The 22,932-nt window shown below is 38.0% G+C and overlaps 1 protein-coding gene across 5 annotated transcripts in view; it reads right to left on the bottom strand.

The window, feature by feature from the left end:
• The window catches only part of TMTC2 (transmembrane and tetratricopeptide repeat containing 2), a 391,387-nt gene that overhangs the window by 139,396 nt on the left and 229,059 nt on the right, over positions 1-22,932 (bottom strand). For 4 of the 5 annotated variants that reach the window (XM_006083982.3, XM_023749765.1, XM_023749766.1 and 1 more), the window contains 3 exons: positions 3,963-4,048; positions 3,274-3,458; positions 1,308-1,386 (listed from right to left, as the gene is read on the bottom strand). The exons of the other annotated variant lie outside the window; for it this stretch is intronic. In XM_006083982.3, the coding sequence (XP_006084044.1) occupies positions 1,308-1,386; positions 3,274-3,458; positions 3,963-4,048 (350 nt within the window). The remainder of the gene's footprint in view (positions 1-1,307; positions 1,387-3,273; positions 3,459-3,962; positions 4,049-22,932) is intronic. 5 annotated transcript variants of the gene reach the window in all.

Genomic DNA, 22,932 nt, shown 5'->3' with positions numbered 1-22,932 from the left:
TATATTTTAGAGAGGAAAAGAGAGGGCAAGAGAGACAGAAACATCAATGATGACAGAGAATCACTGGTCAGCTTCCTCCTGCACGCCCCCTACTGGGGATTGAGCCTGCAACCAGGTCATGTGCCCTAAACCAGGAATCTAACCAAGACCTCCTGGTCCATAGGTCGATGCTCAACTACTGAACCACACTGGCCAGGCCAGGCATATATTCTATAGTTTGGGAGGATTGAAGACATTTTTTTAATGTGTGTGTGCTCAAGCCATACAAACTAGTATCAAATCTCTCAAATAATAGAATACAAAAGCACAAATAATCCTAGAGACCATGTTGTCTCATTACTTTTATATGCATGAGGAAAGCCTAGGAATACTAAGCAACTTAACCAGTTTAGTAAAAAGAAAAATCTGAGTTTGCAATTTGTGCTCTGGATTTAATATATATATTTGATTTGAGGACAAAAGCAAGCCCTTCCCTCCCCTCCCTCATCTGGAAACAGCAAACCAGTCAGCAGAGCGCCCTAAACTTCAGGGACTCTTTCCAAGAGTCACAGGCTGAATGGGCAGTTTCCGTCCACCATCAAACAGCTGTGGCGACAACTTACAGTCACAAATCAATTGTAAGTGATAGATATTTTATTAGAAATTCTAATTCTTGAGCTCTTGCACTTAGAAAAATCAATGCCCTAGCCTGCATGCTTTCTAATAAGAAAATTAAGGTAATCACCCAACATAGAAAAAAGAGTAATAGTAGTAGCACATTTGCAGTTTTCACAGTATTGTTTTCACTCTAAAACACTAACGTAAGAAAAAAAGGCCTTGAAGATCCAAGGCCTGACCAATGAAAACCATCCAAATTGACTCAGTTCATCTCATCTGTGACAAGCACCAACATGCATTCATCTCTACATCATAGCATGTTTACTTTTGAGGATCTTCTGATTAAGCAAGTAACATGATTAAAAGTATCATGAATTTGATAACTTCGCTAAAATCTTTGGATTTTATTCATCTTCTTCAATCTCCAGAGTCTAGCTAATGCTTAATACCCAAAAGGGCTTGTGAGCCCCTTGCAACAACTCTGCGATCTGGACAATTTGTTGAGAATCAATATGATAATTCACGTATTTGTTCTCGTTAGAAAAAGTATGCTATGTGAAAATTTGAATGTGACACCCAGTTGTGAATAAAGATTTCTCTGGGTGAGGATCAATGCTATAACTTATTAGAATTCCATTTAACAGAAGCAGGGGTTTTAATTTCCCCACAGGTTCCTGAAATAGCAATTGAAATAGTAAGGTTTGACTTACCCATCATGTTGTACAAGCTCTGTGGAGCAAACTGCCTTGGCATTTTCTGAATTGCTTCTTTATATACACTAAGGGCTTCCTAATTTAAGAAACAAACCAAAAAAAATAAAATAAATAAATGAAAAAAGATGAAATACAAGAATATTCACCAAAAATAAAATAACAACGTCCTTTCAAAATTACAAAGTTCCATTGCTATTTCTAAATGGCTCATTGGAGGGAAATAATTCAGCTGTACTTTGATGTCATACTACTACAATTTCATGAATAAAAATATTCAACCCAGTGAGTGAAAAAGGTCAGATAAAAATTTAGTGTAACAAGTAGCTGAATATTACTACCAAGCTCTTTTATTTTAATATAAAATTTCAGTTAACAAAGATTATTTAATTAAAACACTAGAAAATTTCATATTTGGATATCACCCGTAGTCATCTATAATCTGTAATTAAAATCAGGCCACTAAGTAGGATCTAAATAAAATATAAAATAAAAAACCTAGATACTAAGACCCACTGAGGTTATGAAATGCAATAATTTTAAAAGTTGTATCTCGCCGAGACCGGTTTGGCTCAGTGGATAGAGCGTCGGCCTGTGGACTGAAAGGTCCCAGGTTCGATTCCGGTCAAGGGCATGTACCTGGGTTGCGGGCACATCCCCAGTAGGAGAGGTGCAGGAGGCAGCTGATCGATGTTTCTCTCTCATCGACGTTTCTAACTCTCTATCTCTCTCCCTTCCTCTCTGTAAAAAATCAATAAAATATATTTTAAAAAAAAGTTGTATCTCTACATTACATTATTGGTACAACAGGAAGGAGTATGTAGGGGTGTGGTCTGAAAGAGGGGAGGAGCAATACTGAATGTGAGAGAAGAAACCATGCAGACATGCTTCCTGTGAGAGAAAGGGAGGACAAGACAGTCAACCTCCCAGCTCTCTGGGCAAGGTCTCATCTCCATCACTTTTCTTCTCTCTCAAAAAAACACAAACTAATTTTAATTTAATTATTGTTTCAAAAACAATTAAAAGAAATGGGAAGGATTTATATCATATTAATACTTAATACTCAGAGTACAATGTATTTTGTAACATCAAACATTGGAAATAAGGAAACAGGCACAATATGTCTTGGATCATAAAATCAGAGATGATAAGCAAATAAGCTTGTGGAGCAATGGTTGTAATTTCCCCTTCTTGAAGAGTTGCTCTGAGAAATTAATAGTAAAGAAATCTGTTGCCATGGCCAGTGTTACTCAGTGGTTATAGTGTTGGCAAGTGAAGCATCTCGGGTTCGATTCCCAGTCAAGGGCATATACCTGGGTTGCAGGTTCCATCCCAGCCCCAATAAGGGCATGTGAAGGAAGTAACCAATCAATCAATGTGTCTCTCTCACACCTCTCTCTCTCTCTCTCTCTCTCTCTCTCTCTCTCCCCTCTCCCTCCCTTTTGCTATCTTTTAAAAATAAAATCAATGGAAAAAATATCCTTGGGCCAGGATTAACAACACAAAAAGAAATCTGGTAAGTATTCTTTTCTGTTTGTTTTGTTAATCCTCACGTAAGGTTATTTTTTCCATTGATTCTTAGAGAGAGTGGAAGGAAGGGGGAGAAACAGAGAAACATTGATGTGAGAGAGACACATTGATTGGTTGCCTCCAGCATGCACCCCTACCAGGACTGGACTGGGGATTGAGCCTGCAATGGAGGCATGTGCCCTTGATCGGAATCAAACCCAGGACCCTTCAGTCCATGGGCTGACACTATCCACTGAGCCAAATGGACTAGGGTGGTAAGTGTTCTTTAGCAGAGGGTTTCCCCCCCAGAAATGAATTTCACCTTGAAACACTTTTAATAAAACACACATTAGCTTCTTAAATGCTCACAGCGCCCTGTGATGAGATGATAAGGTAGAAAGCACTGAGACGGGATCAGACAAGGGGGAAGGAAAAAAGAGAGAGGTCTGGGCCTGACCTCATAGTGTCCCTGCTCGTGGTAGAGTTTTCCCAGGTTGTACAGACAGCTGGTCACCGAGCTCTTATGCGCATGAGGGTCCTTTAGGTTTTCATCAGGGATCTCAGAACACTTTAGGAATGTACGTCGGGCTTCTTCTGTCTTTCCTTGGTTCATCAGAATAATACCGGTGTTTAAATATGCAGCTGAGAGAAAAAGGTGGAAATATAAATGTAAGAAGATGATGTGCACTGTGGATACAATAAGTTACCTTTACTTCAATTTACTTTCTATGGATTATTTCTGATTTTTAGAAGAAACCAAGACATAAATACTTAGGGAACAAATACATATGGGAACAATTAATGTAGTAAGAAGTGTCGGTATCACTGAAAAATATCTGGGATAGTCTCTGTTCTCAAAAAGTTCAAAACATTCTGAACTTAAAATCTAGATGAATAAAAGTTATATTTATCTGAACATATTAAGAAATGACAAACTGATATCAAAATATGATTAAAATGAGAGATATAATTGTTAGAGGCTTATAATTTGACTGACAAGTTTTCAAAAATAGGAGCACCATGATTTTTTCTCTATGAGGTTGTAAGTCATCAAGATAATTTCCATGCATGAAGAGGAAAAGAAAAAGATATTTAAAAAGAAAAACTTAAAAAAAAAGAAAAAGAAAAACTTCGACTGTTACTTACAAGCCAGTGTAGGCCTGCTCCCGATCGCCAGTTTATAATAATGTAGCGCTTCTGCAAACCTGCTGTTCTCCTGCAGGAGTAACCCTCTGCGTGAGGAAAAGAGAAATTTGGAGATAGGACCGTGTTACTATACATAAAACCACAAATTTTTATTTTATGTTTTAAAAATAAAAATGGTTAAGGGGCCATAAAAACGCTGACCTGGTACTATAAAAATAAATTCTAAATAGAAGGAAATTATTCCTCAGGAGAGAAAATATTGGAGAGGTATCAGTTGCATTTATGTTGCATCAGAAAGTATTAAGAAGTATTTTCAGCCCTAGCCGGTTTGGCTCGGTGGATAAAGTGTCGGCCTGCGGACTGAAGCGTCCCAGGTTTGATTCCAGCCAAGGGCATATGTCTGGATTGCAGGCTCAGTCCCCAGTAGGGGGCGTGCAGGAGGCAGCCGAACAATGATTCTCTCTCATCATTGATGTTTCTATCTCTCTATCCCTCTCCCTTCCTCTCTAAAATCAATTAAAAAATATTTTTTTTAAAAAGAAGTATTTTCAAAAAGCCCTTTATCCTCACTGAACTTTCCTCTTTCCACAGTCTTTTCTCTCCCACTGGACAGAAAAACCACCTAAATTTCTTGTTGGAGCATGCACATTTTTTCTTCACTTCAGAAAAGAAACCTGTTTAAGTTAAATACATATATATGCATATGTGGTTATATGTGTATTTATTTAAACATGAAACGCCTCTCTCGCTAGTCATATTGTTTGGGAAATACTGGTCCATGACTGCCCGAAAGACAAAGTGTAATCTAGGCCCGCAGGATAAAGAGTCAGAATTTAATCAGAAGCCATAAAGACACAAAGAGAAAGATTGAAGACTATCCACATTGTTATTTCCTTATTTCAGAATATTGGGCACATTTCAGTTCACTACAGACGCTCAGACGCCACACCCCATGCCTCTAGGAGGCCCTTGGACAGTGGCCACAGGGGTCACCCCAGCCATTCCAGACCCCGCCCTCCTGACCTATTTGAGAATCAATTATAATCATATCTCTGAACATACAGTGTCAGGGCCCTGGACTTAGTTGAAAAGCTCTCACAGAGGCCTTTTTGGCCTTTCCCTCTCCTCTTGTAATCAGCGAGTATCTTACAGACATTTGGCACCTCTCTGAGGCCCCAGTACTGCTGTTATCAACCTCAAATTGCAGATTCTACTTGCCAGCTGCTGAGGCTTTTGAAAGGCTGGTAAAAGGGAGCTTTGAGAAATGAGAAGGCTACTGATAAAAGCTTATCATTTTAGGGAGTATTTTAAAATCCTCAGTTTATTATTTAATGGGCATCATTAAAAAATATCTAAAGCAAATCATTTTGAAATTAAAGGTTGCTCACTCCTGTCATTAGCATAATTTCATGATTATTTCTAATACTGTTTGTTAAAAAGGGCATCTGTAATAGTGTTAATAAATAAAAAATTTAAAAAGTCACCCAGCCTGCATGGCTTAGTGGTTGAGTGTCGACCCAGGAACCAAGAGATCACAGTTCTATTCCAGGTCAGGGACATGCCCAGGTTATGAACTCGACCCCCAGACGGGGGCATGCAGGAGGCTGCCGATCAATGATCCTCATCATTGATGTTTCTATCTTTCTCCCTCTCCCTTCCTCTCTCTCTAAAATCAATAAAAACATATTTTAAAATAATAAGTAAAATTAAAAAATCGTTTGAATAGAGCAAACCATTTCCAAACACATGAACAACACTTACATCTATACATAAATGTACATTTTCATTAAAAAATTTTAACAATTATTTTGATCATGAAATTGATATGCTTTGCTGTTAAGTGTATTTTTCAGTTGCTGGGAACAAAGAATAGTTTTCTGCAGTACTCAAGAGTTTGTGAAAATGTTCTATTGCCTTTAAAAATGAGTAAACTTGATAAAGACAAAACACAAACATACTTCTCAAAAAAGGAATAATACCCTTTATAACAATAATTTTATTGACAAAATGCTTTCCAGTTAACTAGCTCATATACATTATCTCATTTTAGAAACTCATCTACAAAGTTAATTGTCTTTGTCATTTTTCCTTTGAGATTCAGATAAAGAGATGCTTTTCCTTTGATACAGGCTAATGACACCAGAGGAAAATACCATCTCTTCTTTCTACCTTTTCTAGGAATTCAAATCTTTCATGAGACCCTCTTTATCCAGTATCTTCCATCTCTTTCTGCATTACAGTTTTCTTTCCTTTAAGACCACAAAAATGTTCACGTGCCTGTTAGCATAAAGGAAGGGAAAAACCACTTGAAAACCTTTATTCCTTCATCTACCTCCAACTACTGCTTATTATTGTTCTTCCATTTAAAGGTAGATTTCCTTTAAGAATGTCTATGGTGTACATGTCCAATGGCTCAAATTTCATTTACCCCTAAATCCAGTTTTGGCTCTTTCCCAGAATTCCACAGAATGTCATAATGAAATTTCTACTAATGACCACATTTTAAAAATAACATGTTGATGTGAACCACCCATTCAACTGTAGCACCTATGACTATTGAACCCATCTTCCTTCCTAAAACTGTATTTCCTTGGCTTCTGGGAAACCAGCCTCCTCTAGTTCTCTTTTATCCCTGGGACCACCCTACAGAAAATGAAGAAACTTCCTCTTATTGATTTATTCCTTTAAGGAAAGTTGGTGTTTCACAGGACTTAAGTCTTTTTCTCTTTTCATGATTACCTATTGTCTCTACATGACATCACGCACACATGCAGCTCATATGCCGAGTTCTCTCTCCTGACATCCAGCTCTGTTTTCAACAGTTTACTGAGCCACATTAACCAAGGTGCTCAATGCAATTTCAAAATCAATACATCCAAATCTTAAAAACAGTATCTCCCAATGAAAATAAAGAAATTAAATCTCCTCAATAATCAGGACCATCAGGTTGCTAAAATCAGAAACCTGACTTTTTACTTACCCTCAAAATTCCATGTTTTATAAAGTCTTCAGAACCTACAGACTCTCATTTTTTAAGATTCTTTATTCTGCCCCTCAAGGTTCATCTTTACTGCAGTCAGAGCCCCTTTATCTTTCCTATCACCTAATAACTGCAATAGCCCACTAATTAGTCTCCACATAATTACATTTCTAAAGGGCAAATATGCAGCTAGGCTAGAGAGAAAGAGCATGAGAGATGAGCACATTTCTTTGACACATGCCTAAAGTCCATAAACTTTGAAAACTGGTGTATGTATTCAGCCTCATGGCCTCCCCAATACTGATGCATGATATTCCTGTCATTTTCCAATTCATAAAATACACAAAGAAGAGAAAAAACAATTGGTATGGTACCCAGATCTAGACAATCCTGTCCGGCCTGCTTACTCTTTGGAGGAAAATACTCACATGGAGATTTGTAGCAGGCAAGTGTCCAGAATTATATAATGCGGCTCTTCAAATTAGAGCATCATCCTTTGCATCATTTGAATAACATTAGCAATGGAGTGAGTCCAACCAATTGAAATGGCTATTGTGACTAATTTCTCATGGCTAAGGATTTAATTGAGCATCAACTAGGCCCTAGTTTGCATGCTGCAGATGTGAAAAAGACAGAAATCCACCTGCCAGTGATGCTCAAGCTACTGGGGGAAACAAGAAAGAAAATGAATGGTATGGAAAATTGCTAAGAGCGAGGACAGAGGACCAACACCACCCCAGCTCAGAAATGGACAAAGGTTCACAGAGTCAGGGTGATAGTGGCAGAGGCTTGAAAAGCAAGCAGCAGTTGGCCAGCAATAAAAAGTGTTATAAGAGGCTCCATGTTAGACAGGAAGAAAGAGCGGTCCACAGAGAATTTACCAGCTAACTCTAGGTCTCATGGTTCATAAGAAGACAAAGGCAGGATTGGAGCAAGTTCTCTGATACTAAATCTCATGCTATTTCTAGAAGAAAAATAAAAGAGGAAATAATTAAAGTAATTCAATTCTAGATACATGCCTACCAGGTTATGTTTCCTTTGCTCTAAAACTCTCCAGATTTTTGTATAACACTAACTTGATTTGATGCTCAGAGAAGGAATCAAATGCCATTTGGGCAGGTCTGGATGAATTTGAGTCAATCCTAGCACTATGACAACCAAGCTTCTGTTACTGCCCTTCTCCACATTTACAGAACCTATTCTTCATTTTACTGAAGATATGACAGAAGGAGAGAACCGTTCACATTGTAATAATTATGGTGGGAATAATAATACCAGCTAAACTTATTGAGTACTCACAATGTAGTATGCACTTTACATATGTTAACTTATTTATTACTCAACAATAATCTTATAGGTAGGTTATTCTTACTAACTCCATATTATAGATGATGAACCTAGGGCAAGAAAAAGTTCAGCAACATGCCAAAGGTCACACAACTAGTAAGAAGTGTGCTACAATTCAAGCCCAGCAATCTCATTACTATACGTAGGATTTGTGTTTTGGTAGATTACTCATACCAAATGACTGTTGAAAGTTGATGACATAGTTTGTTTACATGCTGATCAATATAATCTTCTGGTTTCTATGTTTACGGTATTAAAAATAAGAACACATTTTAATATACCATCAAGCAAGAATCTAATGGGAAATAATTTTATTCATGTTATATGAAGTTGCCTTTTAATTAATAAAAGTGGTCTATACTATACATTGATGTGAAGTTAAAGTATTTTGGGGGGAGAAATTGAAATAATATTATAAGAAATAAGGTTCTCATGTCAATCACATACATGAACTATGTAAAAAACAAAAAACATAAGAAAGCAAACATTTGGGTGGGCACAGTGCAATATACAGATTTTGTAACATAGAAACCCACACCTGAAACCTATATGATCAAGTTGACCAATGACACCCCAATAAATTTAATTACAAAAAGAAAGGATTAAGTAATCCTGTATAATAAAGAGGTAATATGCAAATTGACCCCCACTCCATCATGCAATCACAAGGTGGCTGTGCCCACAGCAGAGGTGGAGTTCCCATAACAAGTGATCAGCAGGGACCTGAGGCTGCACCTCCCGCCTGGCGGGGCTTGACAGGGGACCTCAAGCCATGCCCCCAGCCCAGCGGGGCTTGCTGGGAGACATCAGGCCATGCCCCCCGCCCCCAGCTGGAGGACCTGATGCCAGTCCCCCCTGCCCAGTGGGGCTTGACTGGATACCTCATCCCCCTGCCCAGTGGGGCTTGACTGGAGACCTTAGGCCATGGCCCCCGCCTCAGTGCCGGGGGACCTGAGGGTGCACCAGGCCGGGGGACCTAAGACTGTGCTCCCCCACCCAGCAGGGCTTGACGGGGGACCTGAGGCTGCGCCCCCCACCTGGTGGGCTTGATGGGGGACCTGAGGCTGCACCCCCTGCCTGGCGCCGGGCTGGGAGACCTGAGGCTGCGCCCTGTGCCTGGTGTGGCTTGACGGGGGTGGGGCTGGCAGGGTCTGGATCTCACCCAATGGGGGTGGAGCCAGCCGGGTCTGGGTCTCACACGATTTCGAGGCACACGCGAGTGGGCAGGGACTTGACTCTGGGTTCCACAGTATGCCTCAGACTCCAACAGGAGGAAGATTTTCATATATATTTTACTAATTTTCTTTCATCTCTGACACTTCTCTTATAGAGAAAGGGCAAATAACAATATTAAAATATCTCTTCCAATTAATTTCCTTTTAATGTGCACAAATTTTGTGTACTGGGCCACTAGTTTTCAATAAAAATCTAATCTACCATAATTTCATAAAAAATAAAATTTTCTAAAAATTAAAAAGAAAAAGCATGCCCTTCTCCACACTGTCAGTACATCTAAACAAAACATCAGCGATCAGTGTCTCCTTGTAATAGACTGTCCTCTGAATAGTCCTAGCAAAACAAAAATATTCATGTAAAGCTACCTTTGCCTCAGGTTCTCAGAAAGGTCTTTTAAAAAGGTTGAAATCTGAGATACTCAAAAGTTATTGATAAAGCACTTCAAATGAAAAGTAATTTTTCAAGAATATGCATTGCGATAATTAAGCTGACATCTATGGAGAACACAGGTGAAACAGGGTGCGGTCCACCTGGAGTCCTGTAACTGTAAAACTATGGAAACACTAAAAGATAATCACTTGGTTTCTTCTTTTGATATCATTGTTGAATAACATGTGGCATCATTACAACATATTAAACATTGAGAATACAATCACCAAACAACGAATAAGTACTTATTTGAAAGAACTGTCTCACGGTGAAGACAGACAAGCAAAGAATCACAATCCAGTGTGAATAAAGCACAACGTGTTTTGGGAACCCAGAAAAGTGCCGGGAGCCGGTCCATCCTTTCTGCTTGACACAGTCGCTTCAGAGAAGAAACATCTGCACAGCATATGTTTCAAGGGACCTGGCGTATATGGCATACTGTTCTTAATATGTTTGCTCCTCTTCTTGGTGCTATGTGTTTTAACCAAGGTCACCTCTCCGAGAAAGGTTGTTTCCCCAGGTGGGGATTTTTCCCTGAGGTTAGGGAGGGGATACAACCCCTTAATTAAGTGCCAGGCGGGTAGTTAAGCTACATAATCTTTACTCCCTGGAATGGAGATAAGAAACGCCCTAACCTTTGTAATAGAAATTGACAGGATTAAAATCGGCTGGTATAAATATGGATGTAACAAGACAATAAACATCAGATCCTCATCAGATCCTCATCAGTTCCTAACCAGAACTCCGACCAGAACTTTGGCTGGAGATCCTGGCTAGAGGTCCTGACTAGGCTGCTGATCAACTGAAGGCTGTCTTCGTGTCATTCCTTCTTTGCCGACTCCATCCACACCTTTGGGGACCCCTGGACCTGCTGGGGTTGGACCCCAGCACAAAAGGTACACCTTCCCAAGGTGACAGGTCAGATGAGGCTCTGAGAGAAGTAAAGAATGCAGGTAATGAAGTTCCAGACAGATCAAGCTATGGAAACTCAAAGTTACAGAGGACGACATTTTACCAGTAATAACAGGTTTCATGGAATTAAATGACTATCTATTTAGGAAGCATTTTGGAAATTAAAAAGTTAAGAACTTAAAATTAAGATTATATTTATTAAGAATATTTGAGTAATAATAGTTTGGTTATTCCCTGGGCAAAAAGTACTTAGTAATCAAGATAAATCTGATAACAATATTTACAGGTAATGGTTCACAAAATCAAAGTTATAATCCCTAAGGCCCAATTACTAACAAAAATATCATGTTCATCTTAAACTGAGATATTTTTCTGAATTTTGTTCCATTGACCTTTAATATGTGTAGGTACTTTAAAAGTAATATTTTTTCTCCCTCAGAGTTAAAATATTATAAATTTTTCATGTTCAATTTTTTATAAGTGAAATTAATTAGCATTGGTTTGGAGCCATATTTGAACTTTTGCATTAATTCAAATTTCCTAATCGAATTGGCTAATTTAGCTAATGACTCCAATAATGAGATTTTATATAATTTAACTGTAAAATAGCATTACAGTCGTCTTTTCACTGTTTTCACAAGATTTATGCTTAGTTTTAGGCTATGCTTATAATAGGACAACTGAAAAAATAAATTTTTAATTTCTGGCATAAAATGGAATAACTAATAGCACTTGGAGTGCGGGTGAATTTCCCGCCAAAATATAAGATGGCTCTGTCTTTTGGTTTTGTTCCATCCACCAAAAGGGTGGATTACAAACAAATATTTGGTAATACGCAGTTACAATCGGCCCGAGTTTACACGTTTCCCGCACTCCACCGCAAATCTATATGAACCGAGTTAAAGACGGCTCCCGCGGAGTATGCGCAATTCACGCGAGCCGACTTAACTCGTTTCCCGCACTCCAAGTGATAGCAGCATGTCATACTTATAAAACACAAATGCCCCCCAGTCTTGCCTGATAAAATAGATAAATGGCAAAAATCTCAAGTGACTATAACAGGAAGTAAATAGAACCAAACTCATATTCCTTTTAAAAAACAAACACTGTAAATAAAATAAGTTACTACTACATGAATCAAATGAAGCAATTCCAAGGGTTAGAGCAACACAAAAGCTTAGGACTTAAGTGCCTAACATGCACTCACCACTGCACACATTAACAAAAAAAACAACACACAAACATGATCAATCAGGCTTGGTCATGTGACTAACTCTGCCTAAAGAGATGAAAGAACATTGAGAACATGCCCTTATAGAGGGGAGCATGTTTCTCTTACCCTTCTTCTGCGCTCCTGACTACAAGGCAGAAATCCTGTTCTGAAGATGGTGGAGAACAAACTAAAAGGAGCCCAGGAAACAGCCCTTCATGAAACTGTCCACACACCTGGGACTACACTCCTCTGGACTACTTTTTGTAAGAGAGAAAACGTAAATCAACTACTTTAAACCAGCAATTTTCAACCTCTTTCATGTTATGGCACACATAAACTAACTACTAACATTTTGCAGCACACAAAAAAATACATTATATTTTTTGCCAATCTGAAAAAAAAAAGGTATAATTTTGATTCATTCACACCAGATAGCTCTTGTAGTGTTGGCTATTGTCTTTTCTTTTCTTTTTTTTTTTTTCTTTAAATAAGGGAAAAGAGGTCAGTGCCCCTAACAAAATAGTCAGGTATTGCACCTTTTAAAAATTCTTGCAGCACACCAGGGTGCCTCTTGGGGCACAGGGGTTGAAAATTGCTGGTTTAAACTAATGTTATTTTGGGTTTCCTATCATTTGCAAACCAACCTCTCCCCAACTGATAAAATGTCACATGCATTATTTTATTTTGTTTTAATTATATAAGGTCATAAAATAAGTGACATAAAGTATGGCTCTCACAGATAATTTTAAGGAAAACTTTTTTGATTACATTTCAAGGAACACAAAGTATGAGTTTAGTTTTGAGAGATAACCAGAGTAGGCAATTGCCAAGTATCAAAGTTGCGATTAAAATATTTAATTAAAATTGTATAATTTAAGAGCATAAAGAATATATGAAATTGTAACTCTTAGATTAAGCTCCTAGACATCAGAGTGGTTAGAGTTTTCACTTTGCCCAAAAGAGTAAAGACATCAGTAGTGTTTTTTATTTAAAAATTAATTAATCCTCTTAATTCCCAAGTAACTAGGAAGAGGGAAACCCACATGAATTTTCAAATGAAATAGAAATAGGTAGGACTGTCATCAGAGAAAAAGATTCAGTGAGATATAAATGATTGAATTTGAGCTTTGAGGGAGATACCTATGACAAAATTATACATATTTTCTGATCTTACCCAGCATTTGTCACCCTAGGATAATAGAGTTTGTATTTGAGGACCAAGCAAAAGAATTCTCTCTACTCATATTTTTCCTCTCAAATCATTCTTTCTTTCTCTCCCCCCTCCCCCCCGCTTTTAATAGGTAAATGACATTTTTACAAAGATGGCTATGGGTAGGAAACCACAAATAGAGGAAGTGAATAAAGTGGTTACTTTTTTTACTTAAGATACATAACCTCAACTTGTTAGAATAGTAATATATGTGCTACAAAGAGCATAATTTCATTGTATACTTAATTTAAACTACTGTTAAATTATTGCATGTGATTATTATATACAATATGTACTGTGAGCAAACTAAAAAGATGTCCTTTCTTGAAAAGGTTAAATTCCACCAGAAAGGGTAATGAGCAAGTTGTCTTCCCACTCTGTGCTTTTTATGCATGAAGAAGAATGGAAACGGAGATGGAGAAGCAGAAAACAACCATGCAACGTGAACTAATTTCTAATCTCACGTAACTGCCAAGCAGGTTTCAGAAAATACAGTGAAGCCTCCTCTTTGCTCTGACACAGACCTGTTTATTTGTTCTAAATTGGATTTTATTTAGACTTTGACAATTAAATAAAGTAGAATGACAGCCTACCTCATAAAGAAAGGTTTTATTCTAACCTGTCAAATATGGAGCAGTAGGCGTCTGATCAAAATGATTGTTTAAATATTTCAAATGCATTCTCAAACACTTTATCAATTAACACTAGGAAAAAATGAATAAGTAGTAGCTCTTTTTAAAAAATAAATTATTTTTTTTGTTTAGGGTCTAAAGAAATAAATATAGTCTCACTATAGTACCAAGTTTTCAAAATATGTGAGGTCTCAATTAAACGGAACATTCATTACAAAGGTACTTCTATTCTGTGACAGGTCCAGAGCAAGATGTATCATGACTACTATCTTATGTAATTCTCATAATAAACCCATTTTACAAATAAGCCCCATTTTACAAATAAGGAGTCCCAAAATCAGAATGGTTATTCACAAATCTATGTTGCTAATTATTGTTGGATCTAGGATTCACAGAACTATACTGTATATGAATATATGCATAAATTTGCTTTATACTTGTCTTCTGAATATATAATTAAGGCTGTATTTTTCTCTGCATACCATAAAATAATTATAGGTGTGAATATACTTTCCTAATTAAAAAACAGTACCTAATAGGAAGAAGGACACTTAATACCGGATGCCTTCATGATAGCATTTTCCACATTATATTATTTATTTTCACCCATACAATTAACAATGTAATATATTATTGCTTTTTGGCTTTAGAGACATAAAAACATCAGGGAGAAAGGTTAAAACACTTGCCCACAAAAACAGAGCTGACAAGTTTCAAGATGAGATTCAAATTCAGAGCTGCCAGGCTTCGAATCACACTATCTTCCCATTACCCCACATTGTTCTACTGGGAATATGTCCCTATTCTCCATTTCAGTATTAATAATTTCCCCCTCTCTCTGGTTTGTATACCTAATGCTTCTTCATTGTCTGTATCAACATATTTCTCTCTTTCATTATTTATACATATCCATCCCAATAAACATCTAGCATTTGCTTCAAACGAAGATCAACTACAGCCTCCAATGCCAATCAACGTTACCAAAAAATACATAATGACCAATGTGCTTGTGTGATTGTTAATTTTATGTGTCCACTTCACACAGGATGACCAGCTATCTGGTTAAACATTCTTTCTGAGTGTGTCTGTGACGATGTTTCTGGAAAACATTAGCATTAGAGCCAGTAGACGAAGTAAAGCAGATTACCTTCCCCAACACGGGTGGGCAACATCCACTCTGAGGAGGGCCTGATTAGATCAAAACAGAGGAAGGGAGGATTAGCTTTCCCTCTCTGCCTGCCCTGGGGACACTGATCTTCCCTGAGACCTCCTGGTTCTTTCAGACTCCGACTGGAATTTACACCAGCCTCTCAGGCCTTCACACTCCACCATCAGCCTTCCTGAGTCTTCAGCTTCCAGAGGCCACTTGCGGGACTTCTCAATCTGCATAATCATGTGAGGCAGGGCCTTACAGTAAATCTCGCATTCATATATATACCTCATTGGTTAATTTCTCTGGAGAACCCTGACTAATACAAGTTGCAAAGAGGTTCCCTTGAATTACTCTTGCACTCAAGACCCACTCCTTTTCATTAAAGTGTTTACCAGTGAGTATAGGTATATCCTCCAAAAGTATAGACAGTAAATAATTACAAAGAGAAAAAAATTATAACTAATAAAAACTTCTGTTTTCCTTATTATTTAATTATATCAAGTTTCCCAGTATTTTTTAAAATCTTTGCAACAACACTAGGAGATGTCATAACCCAATTTTGCAGAGGAGGAATAAGGATGAAGCAAACTAAGGAAAGTCTGTCACAGGATCAATACATGGGAGATTTTAATATGTATATATATATATTTTTTATTATTGATTTCAGAGAGGAAGGGAGAGGGAGAGAGAGAGAGAAACACCCATGATGAGAGAGAATCATGGATCACATGGGAGGTTTTAATTCAAGTTTTTATAATACCAAAGCCCATGCTCTTAAGAATTTACCTCCATGGTGTAAAGGTACCACAGAATGAAATTACTCAAAAAGGAAACTTTTTCCTCTCCCTCCTTCCCTCCCCATGAAAACAAATACTATTCTGGTAGACCTTTATTAGGATCACAGTCAAATTTCTTTCCTATAAGATCATAGTATGATTTAAAACAAACATAATTACAAATTGAAAGTATCTAATACAAAAATTAAAGACATTTGCTCCCAATGGTTTAACTTTAAACCTATATAGAGATTTGCTATTTATTCTTTGCTGTTTACAGGAATGATCCAACATGGGTGACATATTATGCAATTTCTTGAAGGAAAAACACCAGTTGAATGGTGTGCAATCGCTCTGGAAGAACCCTTAAGTTGAGATCCAGGCATAGGTCAAAGTCTAATCTACTTAGTGGAAGTCAATGCCATTAGATTGTTGATTTGTTTACTCATTCATTCAAAATATATTCTGAAAGTGCCATTATAGAGATTTAAGTACTAGCAGAAAAGAGAGACAATTTGAAAAGCAGTAACAAAGCTGTCTGTATTCAGGGTACTATAAGATGTAGTGTGGAAGTCCATAGCCAGAAAAGTTGATTTAGACTCATTTGTTCAGGCAGTGTGTGTGTGTGTGTGTGTGTGTGTGTGTGTGTTGGGTGGGGGGCACATTTGTGAATTCCACAGGAATCAACATGCTCAAAAAAATTATTAAAAAAAAAAAAGCTTCAGAGCCTGATTCCGTAGATATGGTTATAATCTGGGTTAGAGATGTTCCCAGGGGGCACCGCATGATTTAGTGCACTTTACTCACTTTAAACATAAATGTTCAACAAAGTGGGTGTTTTCTTTGGTCCCTTAGCAGCAGTGGTCTAACAAAAGTCTGGCTGTTGAAGCAATAAATTATGAAAGGGGAAAAGGTATCATGTATCTCACAGACCAGCAGGAATAGGTGTTAGGTCATACAAGCAGTTTCTAACTTAAGAACAAGCAAGATGAGTTCCAAAAATGCAAGTCTATCTCTTTTTTGCTTGGAATGGATTTTGCAACCTAGAAACAATTCGCTCATAGGCTTATCCTGAAGTACTTGTAGGAGAGAAGAAAAACACCATTTATAAAAATGTTCCTGAAACTGCCTTTGCAGATTTAATTTTGATGCTCAGAAGGAATGTCCTTTCACTCAACACAGGGGTAAAGAGAGCAAGGATCCAATCATAGCAGTAGGCATCACTTACTGGTACTAGCAGTGGGAGCAGGAGGCAAATTGGTGCTTAAGGCTGGAGATAGGGGGAAAAAAAGCTGGAGGGGAACCAGAAGACATGAATGGAATGATGGAAGGTTGGTGGCTGAGGTGCCAAATGTAGAGGAAATTGGTTAATATTTTCTGTAGCATTGGTTTTATTCTCTTTTCCATTCACATTCACTACACCCTTATGTTTTATAAAGGTACTGGCCTAGCCCCAGAAAAAATTCTCAGCCCTGAATGCCTCCCTCTCTCTCTCACTCTCTCTCTCCCTCTTTTCTTTTTAGAACAGGGCCTAGAAATTGGCCAACTTGCTTGTCTTTCCTCCCCATCAGTTGCTGCTTTTGCTTAAAATTGCACTCTCTTCTCCAAACTTAAATTGCAGGAGAATGTGTATACATCTCAGGAGTGCACCCATCCCTAAATCTGGCCTTTGAGAGTTAGAGATTTTTATAAAGATTTTTACTTCAAATAGGCGAAGATATAGGGGATAAACATACACATACAATCACAAACAAAACAAAACAAAACAAAAAAGCTGTTCATAGATTACAAATAGTGTTGGAACCTGGTCTACCTTTAGACTTGAGGACAGCTCAGATTATTCCCCTAACCTGGAATTTCTATTCTCTAAGAAAGAACCTGCCTGTCGTTTTCTGAGACTGCTGATGAGATGGGATATACTAACTAAGCTGGATGAAGTTCCCCTTTAAAAGACTGGAGAGAAATTTCCTAACACTGTTCTCATGATCAGAACAGCAAGATGGGATCATTCCTTCCTCTTGCCTTTCATCCAAATCCCACCTACTCATGTCCAACAAGGGCTGAAACAAAAGTGGGGGTACTATAATGAAAAACAGTGGAGGCACCAAAGTGGACATACAGAAGTCCAAGAGACATATGAAAAAATGCTCAAAGTCACCAATCATCACAGAGATACAAAATAAAATGACAATGAGATATCACCTCACAACTCTCAGAGTGGCTATCATAAACAAATCAACAAATGACAAGTGCTGGCAAGGATGTGGAGAAAAGGAAACCCTAGTACACTGCTGGTGAGAATGCAGACTGGTACAGCAACTGTGGAAACCAGTATGGAGTTTCCTCAAAAAATTAAAAATGGAACTGTCATTTGACCTAGTGATTCCATTTCTAGAAATATATCTTAAGAAATCAGAAACACCAATCAGAAAGAATATATGCACCTCTATGTTCATAGAAGCACAATTTACAATAGCTAGGATCTGGAAACAGCCCAAGTGCCCCCAGGAAATGAGTGGATAAAAAAGGTGTGGTACATTTACACCAGGGGTGGGAAACCTTTTTTCCTGCCAAGGGCCTTGTGAATATTTATAACATCATCCTCCAGCCATACAAAATTATCAACTTAAAAAATCAGCCTGCTATATTTGATCAAACATCTAAGTAACACATCCCCAATGCCCTGGCATGCCAGATCAAGTGATTATATGTCCCACAGGCCTGATGTTCCCCACCCCTGATTTATATACCATAGAATTCTATGCAGCTATAAAAAAGAAGGATCTGTTACCCTTTGAGACAGCATGGAGGGACCTAGAGACCACTATGCTAAGTGAAATAAGCCACACAGAGAAAGACAAGTATCACAAGATCTCACATATATGTGGAATCTAATGAACAAAATAGATCCAAAGACATAGAAAGCATGGAACAGACAGACAAATCTCAGAGGGAAGGTGGGATGAGTGATGTGTGGGGAGAGATTAACTGGGGAACTATTATATGCATACTAGAGGCCCAATGCACAAAATTCGTGCAAGAGTAGGCCTTCCTTCCCCGGCTACCAGCACCAGCTTCCCTCTGGCCACAGGCAGGCACCGGGGAGCCGGGCTGCCCAGGCTTCATCCAGAAGGTTGTCCGGAAAGACGTCTAGTCTAACTAGCATATTACGCTTTTATTATTATAGATATGCATAGACCATGGACGCAGACAATAGTATAGTGAAGGTGTGGAAGGGGCAGGTGGGGGTAGAGGTGGTCAATGGGGAAAAAAGAGGGGGGTACATCTATAATACTTTCAACAATAAAGATAAAATTTAAAAATAATAGCAACAAATAGAGAAAAGTTCAGCTAACATTATTTCTGAGGCAAATATGAATAATGCTATGTCTTTGGAATAAAAATTCATAATTGCTCAATTTGCTTGTTTTCTCAGCCTCCAAATTCCCCAAAATAATAACTTTTTAAATTTTATTTTGTACTTAAATAAACACATTTAGGACACATTAAATACACAAACAAAAAACAGTGGAGGCATAAAGCAAAAAGGCATCCTTAGGTGCTTTGGGATTCTGCAGAGGTAAACAGGGACAGAGGAAGAAACAGAAAGTGGGAAGGAAATTTTCTAAAATATCCATGATGCACCCTTCATACACGAGGAGTTGAACAATGTATGTCCCTAAGTTATGGGCCGCATGTATAAATAAATATACATTCAAAAATATTTATTGAGTTTGTACTGGGAACTAAGCATTATGCTAGGCACTCAGGATATATACAAAAACCTTGCTTTCATGGAGCGTGCATGTTAACAATATACAAAATTAACTATAAATTTGTATTTAATTAATATGACAATACATAGTTAGGAATTATATTGTTCATGAGAAGGTAATAAATATAATGTAAAAAAAGGAATCAAGAAAAGGAAAGCATTATGTAGGAGTGGTGGAGGGGCTGTAACTTAAAGAGGGCGCAGCTGGGAATCCTCAAGCAATTCTCTGAAGCGAAGAACTAAAAAAAGGAAGTGATATCAGATATAACTTAGCCATAGAAACTATTTACTATGCTGTGTACATAAATAACATATAAAATTTAAAAATAAGCAGGTGACAAGATATTAATTTTTAAAATTCATTTTTATCTTAATATCCAGATGTCCGCAAACTTCAATTATACTTTAAACAACTTCTCCATCATACAGGCAAATCATAGATAGCTCCTATATAAGAGAATAAATAAAATGAATGGAAGACAAAATCACTGTATTTCCTGGTGTGTCTAGAAAATAATTCTTCTTAAGTCACAGGAATTGGAAATCTGCAGAGGACTGGCTGGAACCACACAAGTAACAAATATACATCTGTTCATTTTTCTCAGGAGCAGAAGAAAAAGGATACTTTCTTTTTCCATAATGCAAAACCTCCGTCTGAGAAAACTGAAGTTAATTTACTTGAAATTCTGCTGCATATCAGCCTATACTTTCCATGTGAGCATAATTTTAGGAACAACAAAAAAAATGCTTCTAGCTATTTAAGCAACCTTCAATCGGGTATAAAGTTAAACCAAACAAAAGGCATTAAAGCAGGATATGATTATGAATTTCTTTATAAACCTCTTTTATGGGCTTTCTAAATCATATCCTCAAATTTACCTACAGTGTTCTGGATGAAAATGACTATAAAATTAAAGGCCATTTTAACGAGATTTCAGAAAAAATGCCTTTCATCATTTTTCCAACATGGAAAATAGTTTAACTCTCTTAACACAGTTAATCTTGAATGAATATTTCTACATGGGAAAGCATGACCCACACAGTGCCATTTAAAATTATGTTTGTAATAGAAAACCTATAGTACAAATGAGTATTAGAATGATTTAATCTTCTTTCTCTTGCCAGGTTCCAATTTCTCTCTGATTTCCCCCCAACTTTACTTTGAGTTAGGGTGGTTAGGGCAAGGCTTAATAGTTTCAGCCGGCAATCCTAGACACCAATGCTACAATGTGTAGCTCCCACTGCTATGAAAGAAATAAGTGTGAAATAGTAAGTGGTTTAATTTAATTCTATTCAAAAGCATTTGTTGAGATCCAAAAAGGTACCAAGGACTTCACTATGTGCTAAAAACAAAGACAAATAATTTACATCCCCAGTTCCCAAAGAGCTCTTGTGTGAATTTCAGTCCTTTAGTCATTGTGTCCATGCATTTTATAGAATAAAATTATTCTCTGGCATATCCTGTAGCTTTGTAATGGCAAAATGCTTTTATACTGTATTACATTGAGAAGACGTGAGTAATATATCCAAATTTCTAAACCCATAATTTATGCCACTATTTTTTTATTTTACTGTGGGGATACAAAAGTCCCATAGAAATACTTAACCTCATAGTACATGATCTTTTGCCCATTTTCACCATTCTTACTGCCCAATCTATCCATCAGCTTCAATCGCATCCAACATCTGAGTCTTATTTCCTTCTCCTTGAACACACCTTATGGTCTACTTCTCTACCAAGCTCCTTAAATATGGGTATTCTCCAGGATGTCACTCATGGTCCTTTCATTTACCCTTATACACATTTCAAACACACACACACACACACACACACACACACACACACACACAATTTACAACCAGTTTCAAATGACCTACTTAGATAATTATAACTCCAAAGTTGACACTTCTATCCCAGAATGCTCTTATGAGCTGTAGAAACCTATTCCAGTTGCCTAGTGGAAGCCTAATAGTTATCTGAAACTTGCTTAACTAAAACTGAACAATTTTCCCCAAAACCCCATTATTCGTTTGTTTTCCCAGTGTGACGACTCTTCCCTTTTTCTTTTTATTATCTTTTATCTCCAGGTTGAGTTAGGTCTCTTTGTCTGTCTTCTCATGATAATATAAGCTCATCCCTTAGAGAAGATGTTACTGTATTACTTACATATTTTAAACCCAAATTTCAAGCTACTTGAGGGCAGACACTATAGTCTTGATTAGCTATTCCCACCATCTAATACAATACCTTTCACTCTGAGGGCACTCAATATTTGTTGAATACGAGTAAGTCAGTGAAACCTTACTTCCAATACATGGACTTGCAAATATGCTTATATCCATAAATGTACGCAGAAGAGTAATCCATATTAACGAGACTTTAAAATTGGTCATTATTTGATCAGAAATGTGTGAAAACTAGTGACATTTGACATAGGTGTTATAAAAATTGGGGATTTTAGAGTGGCAAGAAAAGAGATTTCACCTTGAGAGCTAAACAGTAAAATCAACTCACAATGAATCAGAGAACAAGTATACAAAATTAACTGTGGAAAGAAGATGGCTTCAAAACTAGCAGACACATAGTGTCACTCATCTGACTATATTAACACAACAACTGAATACAAAATGTAAGTGTGAATGGAAGAGCAAGTGGGATTACTCTGAAAAAAGCTCTATAAATGGGAATATACAGAAGCAAATGTCAATAGCACTTATTCCAGCCCTTTCCAGGGAAGGAGGAACTTTAGCCATTGAATTTGATAGCATCAAGCTTATAGTAATCTATATATATATACTAGAGGCCCGATGCACAAAATTCATGCAAGGTTAGGCCCTTGTAGCCCCAGCTGCAGGGGCCCTTGCAGCCCCGCCTGCCTCATCGATACACGCTCCTGCCCCCCGCCTGCCCCCGCCTTGGCCTGGTGCTGTCTGTGTCCGCCACCACACACCCCTGGTTCCCTGGTTCCGTGGAGCCTCCCTCTGCCCCCCAGATCAATTGCTCCATAGAGGGTGGCCTGGGCCTCCCTCTTTGGGGTGATCACAGAACCCCCCAATCAATCACCCCCCCCCCCCGCTGGTGAACTTGGCCTCCCTCTGTGGGGGAAACCGATCACAGAACACACACACCTCTCATCGATCATCTCGCAGAAGGGGGGCTGGGCCTCCTTCTTTTGGGGTGATCACAGAGGCCCCCGAATTGATTGCCCCACTGGGCTGGTGCGGTGGCCTGGGGCTTCCCTCTGCCGGAATGATCCGTGGGGCGATGGCGGGACACCCAACCAATTGCATCACACCTGCCTTGGCT

Source organism: Myotis lucifugus, unplaced genomic scaffold, assembly GCF_000147115.1.
Source record: "Myotis lucifugus unplaced genomic scaffold, Myoluc2.0 scaffold_9, whole genome shotgun sequence".
In the NCBI taxonomy this organism is placed as follows: Eukaryota; Metazoa; Chordata; class Mammalia; order Chiroptera; family Vespertilionidae; genus Myotis; species Myotis lucifugus.
Note: the sequence above shows the minus strand (reverse complement) of the source record. Positions and strands in the feature narration are given on the sequence as shown.